The sequence below is a fragment of the Argopecten irradians genome, chromosome 7 (assembly GCF_041381155.1).
Source record: "Argopecten irradians isolate NY chromosome 7, Ai_NY, whole genome shotgun sequence".
NCBI classification, from domain to species: domain Eukaryota; kingdom Metazoa; phylum Mollusca; class Bivalvia; order Pectinida; family Pectinidae; genus Argopecten; species Argopecten irradians.
Window position 1 is genome coordinate 8,258,846 of NC_091140.1, and position 10,377 is coordinate 8,269,222.

Genomic DNA, 10,377 nt, shown 5'->3' on the forward strand with positions numbered 1-10,377 from the left:
ACACACAATACAACAATGACACACAACACAATAACATGACACAATGACACACAACACAACAAAACACACCACACAACACAACATAACTACACAAAACAACCATACGCAGAAGACAACATAACTGATCCATAAGCAGATATATAATACATACATTCTTGTATTGCAGGGAATAAACATATATTAACAATTACTGAATATCTGACAAACGTAAAATCATCGAAAATATAATTAAAAAAAATCATTAAGAAACAAATTAATAATATCCCATAATTATAGTTTTGTAACACTAACACTGGTACTCGGAAGTGAACACCACATAGTACAAACTTTGCATGCAGTTGATAACAACAATTCCTCTTTATTTACTTCGTTACCACAGTGTTATATAGCATTTCCTCAGTTTGAGAACAATTAAATTAACATTATCTACACGGACGAACAAAATGACTATAGAAAAAATGAAAGTTTTGTAGTGCCGTATTCTCCATACCAAACAGCACAGAAGAGTCGCTTATATTAGAAATGGCGATGACAGAATTCGAGAATTATGTTTGTGCAACAGTTATATATGTGAATGTACTAGGGTCATATTTCAACAGACCATCCGATGATAGTTTGCCAAGGTCATTTTTCCACGGTCATTTTTCAACAGACCTCCCGTTGAGATTTGACCCTAGACACTGTCAATTTTCAACGGCATGTTCAATTTTCAACGGCATTCGGGGTCCGTTTTCAACGCTGAAAACTGACCCGAGGTCAATTTTTAACGGAGGTCCATTTTCAACGTTACACCGGAACCGGAGTCTGAGATTGAAATCCCGACTTTTATTTCTTATCGAAGGAAAGTGGAAAAAGAAGTAGGGTCGGGGGTAAAAAATTAGGGTCGGTCGTGTGACCCTAAACAGACTTTTTTTGCCTTTTTTGCGCTCAGGAAAAAACGTTCGGGCAACAGGGTTATTTAATTTCGCAATTTCAAACTTCTTCAAAGTTTGGTTTTGTTTGGTTTATTTATTTACGTCCTATAAACAGCCAGGGTCATGTAAGGACGGTCTCCCGTGTATGCAGTGTGTGGTGCATGTTTTAGCAGACTGCGGTATAGTGAAACCTTGCCCTTTCTATAGTGTTATATCACCGAAGCATGCCGCCGATGACACCAAGCAACACACACCCCACCCGCGTCACATTATACTTAAAAAATATGCCGCGGGAGCAGAAACTACCACTTTTATAGACTTTGGTGTGTCTCGGCCAGGGGACAGAACCCAGAGTCTACCTCACAAGGGCGAGCGCTCAACAGAAGACAAAAAGTGAGGTTATGCAAACGGAGACGTTAGGAAGAAGACAGTTATTTAAGAAGAAGAGAACATATCAGATTCTTTTTACCTTTTTTCGCCTTTTACGATCATGAAATAGGGGTAGTAGGTATAATTCTTCTAACGCCCTACCTACAGGACAGCTCCATCAAAGAAGCACGTGAGGCGACATCAATCTATTTTCATCACTATTGGTGACAAAGATTGGATTAATATAACGGCCAGATCGACGTTTGAATCCAAGAGCTCCAAACATTAGCCGATTGAGGTAGGTGCTGATGATCGACCCAGTTCATTCCCACCACAAATAAATTAAACAATAATTGAATCTAAAGGTGCTTCACGGCCAACGAAGGGTTTTAATAATCTAAATCTATTAAAACAGGAGCATACGTCAGTAGAAATTAGTATGTTTTAGTAACAAAAGTTACTTATTTTATGTTATCAACACAATTAAAATGTTTGAGCTTCTTATTTAATTTCAAAACAAAATTATTTAATGATTTTAATAATTAATTCAATCCCGAAAAAATCCATGGCACTATGCCCAATTTGGAATGAGTTATGGTTGTGTAGACAATAAAAACAAAACAAATGATTTTACATGTATTTCTTGTTGATTAGACGTATACATACACAATTAGATATCGATCTTGTCCAACTGATCAATACTGTTTATTATCTGTCTCCATTTGGAAAAGGATACAGTCGATAATGGTGATTAAAACACATGACTTGGGGGAATGGGGCAATTCATATTAACACAAAAGTATTAATATACAGAGAAATTTTATATTGCTAAACAGACCTTTAGTTACATTGATATGATGATGATAGATGAGAATACATGATTCATGGAATCAGCAGGCAATCAATCTGAATCAATAATACAAAATACAAAGATGGGACAAACTCACCAAAGTTCCCATAGGCCTTAACACGTTTATTGATAAAGCGATGTTTTCATCCAAACCACATCGGTACAATAGACCTGTTAAATGGAGTATAAACATGTGATCAAAACCGAATACAAAAACAACTTTGCCAGAACAGAAGACTATCCCTTTTTTCAATAATCTACATGGTGAATTAAGCTTCGAACCTATATCGTATGAATAATTTGATACTTATGAACTACTCACCGAAGCGTACGCAAACAACTTTAAACAAAACGAAAAAATAAAATCAGAAGTTAAACATAAAGACTGCATTATTCTAAACCAACAAATAGAGCTACCGTCAGAATGTAATACCAAATCACCACCGGTATTTGAAAATGCAAAGAATTCCAAAAACTCTGTAGACAATACAAACTTAAAAGAAAGTACCAACAGTAATAATGAGACAGCTTCGCAGAATGGTAATGAACATGTGGTGTTAGAAAACAAAAAACGGCAACATAAAGATAAAGTGGAAAAAGACACAGACAAAACGCCATACACATAAAAAAAATGTTTCCTCGTGTAATAAAACAGCGCCGCCTATTCCTAAAACAAAAGACACTTATGCCGATCGAGTAAAAAATGGAGACAAAGAGCAAGTTTCTCGCGCCAACAATACAAAGCATGAAGCGACAACACGTGAAAACACTAGAAACGAAAACAGGAAAGAACAACGGAGCTACGTTTTTCAAGGGGTGCAACGGAAAAAAACGCACTAAGCGTATTTTAATGTAAAGAATAAAGGCAAACGGTACTTACAAAGAGGTGGTCAAATCTATTATGGGATATGCAGCTGACTATGGCGTAAAGGTTACTTATGTAAGAATCTTAAAATACTACAAGGAGCCCACATATACAGCGCGACTCAATGTTGTCGAAAGCGATTGTGATTTTGCTCTCCAGGATGGATTCTGGCCACCAGGAGTTCTAGTTCGCGAGTGGTTCTTTGAAAATGATGGGAGACAGTCTCACATCGAAGCTCAGCAGCACGTTCACGATTGGGGAGGCGTACAGGATGACAACTATTGGAATACAGGTGACAACAGGGACAATTTTGAGAGGTACCAATAGGACTTGATAGATGAATAAGAACTTATATACTCACTACTCGTTTTAAGCCTTGCTATTGTAATGAGGCTGCAAAGCTGGAATATTCGCGGTGTAATGTTTGGCACACCTTACTTATGTGATTCACTTAAAATAATGGATATCAGTTTCAGTGCAGAGCACTGGCTCATGCCTGAGCAGTTGCACTTTTTAAATAGTATTGACACACAATTCAAAAATTTTGGTAGATGTGATGACAGGTTGGATACAGAACCTGAAAATAGGAAGGGGCGTGGTTTTGGAGGAGTAGCATTTTTATGGCGTAAAAACCTGAAAGTGACTCCTCTTTTACAGGATGGTAATGACAAAGTTATTGGTCTACATGTTAAAGTTAGTAATTTATCTTATTGTGTTATTGGTGTATTGATGCCATCCACCAATTTACCTCTTTGTAAATATAGAGATACCATGCAATGTTTATGTGATATGTATGACAAATATGTAGAAAATGGTAATATAATTGTAATTGGGGATTTTAACGCACAGCTATCTAAAGAATTTTTTTTTGGGGGGGGGGGGGATATTGCAGATGCCAATGAGAGAGGAAAAAAACTTCAACAATTTATGCAAGATCGGTATCTTATATCTGCTAATTCGCAAGATTGGTGTTCGGGGCCGAACTACACTTATTTATCTGGTAATGGTGAAAGAATGTCAATGATTGATCATGTCTTGATACATTCGTCTAAAGTCGACCTTAATTGACACGTGTCGTATATGCGATGACCACTTTCTTAACGTGTCTGATCATAGACCTACGCAACTAACAGTAAACGTACGACTATTTAAGGGTCAAATCGCGACAAACGATTATTCTGTGAATTGCAAAAAAGTTACCGAGATTCATATTACCAATTATAAACAGTCACTGGATAAATTAATCAGAAGTTCGTCGATGAAATTAAATGACATTGAACAAATATCAAAGTTATTTCATACCGCAGCAAAATTAACTCTGCCTATAAAAAAAAATTAGGTACTTCCTGAAACCGTGCTGGAACTCTCGTGAAGTTCGAGCCTTTCACACAAACATGAGGTCATTAAGGCTGATATTGCTGAGTGAAGGTCGACCTAGAGGCTCTCAGTTTGATTCTTAGTCAAACTACAAGAGTGCAAAAAGACAATTCAGGCGGGAATTACATAAAGCGCGCGAAGAATATGAACGCAAACAGTTTGCGGAGTTGGAATCGTTGGCAGAGATAGATCTCGGTACTTTCTATCAAGCCGTTCGGCGGAAAAGGTCCATAGGGAAAAATCTGCATCCTAATGAGCTGCTAGTAAACGGAACAATAACGCGTGACCCGGAAGCGCTTAGAGAAGCATGGCGTGGTCATTTTAGCAAGCTTGCATGTCCAGTAAATCAACCCCACTTTGACGACGAATTTAAAGATAATATTGAAAAGGCTGTCTTCGACATGTATTTAGAAAGCTTTAACAATTGTGAGGACTTATGTGATAAGCCGATATCTAAACCGGAAGTAAAACGTGCCATATCTAATATGAATTGTGGAAAAGCAGGGGGTCATGACCTACTGGTATTAGAATATATAAAGTTTGATACTATGATCGATATTATTGTTAACATATTTAACAACATATTCGAAAATGAGAAGTACCCAGACCATTTTAAATATGGTATTGTAATAACATGATATAAAGGTTGAAAACGCGATAGATTATTAATGGATAATTATCTGGATATTACATTAACACCATTATTGCAGAAGATTTTAGAAAAGATTTTATACTCTAGAGTAACAAAAAAATGTACTGATATAGATTTTTCACATCCATTACAACAGGGGTTAAGAGAATATTGTGGAAGCATTACAGCAGCTTTCATTGTTAAAGAACCCATTGCTTTTTATACTGAAAAGAAATCAAAGGTCTATGCGGCTTTTCTTGATAATAAGAAAGGGTTAAATACCGTATGGATTAAAGGATTAATGTATGAAATATATAAACTAGGGTTTAATGGCAAATTTTGGCGTCTGCTATATGATTCGTTTACTGATATAAAGGCGTCTGTCCTCTTTGATGGCAAGAAAAGCATGACCTACAATGTTGAGCAGGGAGTAGGTCAAGGCCGAGTCCTCTCAGCATGGTGCTTCCTTGTCATGATTGATGGACTCGTAAAGGAGTTAGATAATCGAGGTCTTGGCCTTATTATAACAGAATCACACATCCCGTGTGTGTTGTAAGCTGACGATACGTTAGTACTATCAGCTTCCAAAAGGCTTCTTCACCAAGAGTTAGATATTGTATATTCATATTCTACCCGTTGGCGACTAAAACTATAACTCTGACAAAAGTTCTGTGGTAATATTTCAGTCTAGTCGTCGACGTGGAAAGACGGATAATAATAGTACAGTGTACAATTGGCCCAGATAGGATTCCAGTATCATCTCAAAAGCATATGCAGGGATACTGTTCACCAGTAATCTGCAATCAGGCAGCAATATTACAGATGCCTGTGTTAAAGGGAGGACTATTTTAAATTCACTTCTAACAATTGGTATTCATCCAAATGGGCTAAACCCCATTTCAAGTTTTAATATTGTTAAAAGTGTTGTTTACTCCAGTGTGTTGTATGGTTGTGAACTCTGGAATTTGTATACCAAAAGTGCGGTTGCTGAATTAGAACGAACACAAAGGTATGCTTGTAGACGTTGTATTGATCTCCCAAAAACGTCCTCATCAGCTGTAACAGTCCAAAGTTTAGGATCGTTTGATATATGGGGCGAAGTAGAAAGACGGAAGTTATTATTTTGGAATAAATTGTGCTTGGGTAAAGCTAAATTTATATGGAAAACACTTTTTATTACTCTACTATGTCAGTTTTTGTATGACGATGTATGTAATACTTGTACTCAAACAGGATTTATACCTGATATATACATTATAATGGTTAAATCTAATATACAATCCTTTATAAATGACTATATTCTAAATGTCTTTGTGCCACCAGCAATGTGCTGGAAGCGTTTCATTAACAGATTTTTGTATGATTTTTATTACATAACATGGAAAGAAAATCTTGAAGAGCTTGAGAGGTACTCCGCTATTCACAGTAATCCTGGTATAAATCCTATTTTACAACTAAGTACAAAGCACATCTCTCGACACCATGTGTGGGATATAGTAGATTTATTTAAGTACTCCCTATCATGTGAGAATGATATTTTACAATGTAAACTTTGTAGTAAAACAAGTAGTGATATTATATTACATTTTATACTAGAATGTCCATCTCTATATTTGAGTCGTAACAAACTTCTGGATGGTGTTGTGAATGCGATAGATACAACATTTTGCATAATCTTTTCAAACAGGAATATCGAAAATCTATGCAGATTTTTACTTGGTGATCGTTTAAATTTATGCTTGCCAGACGAACAATGGGAGCTTATGATGATAAATGTAGCGAGTAAAAATAAAGAAATGCTATGCGAGACGGAGAACTTAGTGATTTAATAAATAATTATAAATTTAACATCTTAACATTATCGTATTGTTTATATTGTATTACTTGTAATTTGTATAAAATAACAAGAAACATGTATTTTTTTATTTATATACATAGTCTATCAATGTTGAACAACTATTGTTTAAATAAGTGAATTATTATAGTTAAATAATGAATTAGCTGAATATGAGATGCATTTGGAAACTATAATATGATACTTTATACAAGTGTTGTAACTTGTGTAAACAAAGAAGTAACGTGTATTTGTATATTATCATTATTTATATCTGTATTCTACCAATGTTAAACATACGTTATTTAATTATGTGAATTATTCTAATTAAATAATGGATATGCCTAATATGAGATGCATTTGGAAAACACATCGTATATTATATTAGTACATCACGTGACAGAATGCTTGATTCTGATTGGCTACACAGATGGGTACTATTTGCAATAGTGCGCGGGCAAGCGGGCACTATTGAAGTGGCGCGAAATTGAACGTAAATGTATTGTGACGTCACCATTACATGACGTCATTATCACGTTGCGCTTCGACCAAGACGTCAAAATGGCGGACAGGCTGTTGTGTGCGCCCATGTTCAATATTTATCTACTTTTAATCTTTATGAAGCTGAATCCCGTTTTATAGAAACACAGATTTCTGCAACAATTCATATGTTGTACTTTTAATGTAACAACGTGGTGTAGAAATGGAGATAGCGTTGCGAGGTGTCGCTTGACGTGCTTCTGTTACGATGACATGAAAACGGGTCTCATGTGAGGGTGATGTACTAAACCCATTATGGCCTGTTTGAGAGGGCACTATTCCATCGCTCGAAAATACTATTAGGCAATAGTGCCCTCTCAACCAGGCCATAATAGATAAATATTGTATGTTATAGTTCCACACTCTAATGTTATGTTACCATTATTATGTAAATGACACAGAATCTCATTGAAGGAGGAAATAAAGAATGTCTGTCTGTCTGTCTGATATGCAGCAAGTGAACACACACGACTCCAGAGTTAAAATGGAGAGTGAAAGAAACACATGATTACGTATGCATAAATAAATGTTATGTTGACCTTATCTTTAACCTTATTTCCCTACAATAAGGATATTTCCTCAAAAATTGTAAAGGTGGCACCTATGGAAGGATTTTTTTATGCAAAAGCAGCATTTAATGTCTCGGATATGTTATACATTTGTTCCTTTCGTAACATGGAACGGAATCTAGTAATGATGTTGCCAACCTTTCTGTAAAAAGTGTGTCGTATTTTCCCACTTTATCTCTGCTGTGTTCCTTAATGTATTCACTTTATTTAGTTTATCGTACATGTCTTTGATTCCTTTTTTGGTTCTTTTTTGTAAAATCGGAATGTGAGAGGTATAAAAAGGTTTTGTTTGTTGCATATTGATGTCTATGGAAGAGTTGGCATTGGATTTTTGGAACAACCAATCGAAACAGATAGATATCTGATAACCGCTAGTGGTGCTGCAAAACCGGACTATCATGCATGTAAATGAATGTTAGTTATTGTCTACTCTGATCAATTGTCTCCAACGTTCCATAATACATGCTGACAAAAAAGGAATAAAACAAGCGCATCGCCCAATGTTCATAAAGGATCGCGGTAAATCCATACCAGCGAGAAATGTTTCTGTTTTTTTTTAAATTCTTTTGTTATAAATCCTTTGCCTTTTTTCTTTGATACACTAACTTGTCCTTCATCTACGTTTACTCCTATAATCACGTCCTTGGGTGTTTGCGTTGGGTATATTGTAGGTATTGTATATGCTCGATCACTGCGATAACGATTAGCAAGCTTTTTAAGAGTAAACCGACCTTCGCCAACGTAAAGGGCATTTGTGTTATTCATAATCTGTTCACGTTTTGAATTGATAGCGCAATTAATATATAATCAATGTGCTCTGCAAGTTGTCGTTAATAAGAACATATAAAACAAATTTAAGTTTATCATATAACTTACATTTGTATAACATGTGTACTACAATGACACTATTGTGACATCACAGGCAATAATGTAATGATGATTTCAAAACCAAACACAAAGTTAAAATATTGTCGCGGTAGAGGAACACCCGAATCTGATGTTGACTCTCTTAAATAGAAATGAAATTGAAGGGTTTGTCCTATATAATATATGATTGCAATTTATATCAGTTATGCGATACATAAAATCTTACAGTCACAGGTAGGTAATATAACATTAATCAAACTAGTAAAAGTATTACATATTACATAGCTACAATGTACTTATGTAAGACCATATGTGTCCAATATGTAAAGGACAAAAAGAGCAGACAAAATGATATCACAACAAGGCCTCACCAAAGTATCAGTCAAAGTCACCACGGATAAAAACAGCACTAGTAGTTACTATGGGACCTCTTTGTGTCTACAAAAGCTGTCAATTAAAGATTTCATTAATTATTTATATTGTGCGTGTATATCGTACAGTGACCTTCAGGTAGACTATTTATATCCTATGTATCCACATATTACAGAGTGATAGAGTGTAGCATGGCTATCCGTGATACAACTCTAATTGTTTTGTTTGATAAATAATACCGAACCATATAATTTCCTTTCCTTTCATTTCTTTAGTAGTCTTTACTTTTGTTTTGCCAGGGCAGGATTTCGTCTTTTCTCAGTGTTTATTCCAATGTACAAGCCATTGTTTTCTAGCAATAGTGGAGTTGACATGGGATTGAACCATTACGATTATAAAACTAACCATTGCTTTATATCTTCTTAACCTTGTTAATAGGGACAAATTAGTAACATTAACAAAAGAATAAACCAATAAACATCATATTAAGCCCTTCAAGTATCTTTGAAATGTAATGCTATCCACAGGCAGTATTCGACACCAATTTTATCACAATACATTACAAACTCAAGAGCAGTGATGCTAAAATCTTGAAACAAATGTAACCTAGTTTAAAAAAAATAAAACCGTATACACATATACTATAAACATGTTAATATGATTAGAATAAATGATTATCATATATTCCGCCTGATATCCAGTGATTTCGCCCGTGTAATATTTTTGCTTCTACCACAATGTGTCGATTTATTCAACTCTCAGGCCATTGGTTATATGTACACACCGTTGATTATATATATTGATATTCCACTAGTGGAATATAACCTTCCGGTGTTTTGATTGGTGGAGAAATTGACCTTTGACCGGTACTACTTTTTCTACCCCACGTGATCAATGTTTACGTCGTCTGCTTTCAACGTCAACATCATGGCTGCGATGGACGAAGATTTGGTCAATATTGGCGACAGAGTGAAGCTATGTGACAGGGAAAGGGGAGTAATCAAGGCTATTTCAAAGGCAGACACTAATTATGGTTTCGACCGATTTGAAATTCAGTTTGATTCAGGCAAAATAGCAACTGAAGCCCGGTATCGGTTCGACGTCATACCGTCATGCCCGGGTCGCGACGTTACAATATCACAAACTAACGTTAGATCTGTCACGATATCGGAAACCATTCAGAGTACAT

General features: G+C 35.6%; 1 protein-coding gene across 1 annotated transcript in view; it reads left to right on the forward strand.

Moving 5' to 3' along the window:
* Nucleotides 1-3,325, forward strand: part of LOC138326858 (acid-sensing ion channel 3-like) — a 32,715-nt gene extending 29,390 nt beyond the window's left edge. The window contains exon 7 of the mRNA XM_069272847.1: nucleotides 2,992-3,325. Coding sequence (XP_069128948.1) covers nucleotides 2,992-3,325 — 334 coding nt within the window. The remainder of the gene's footprint in view (nucleotides 1-2,991) is intronic.
* Nucleotides 3,326-10,377: the final 7,052 nt, after the last annotated feature.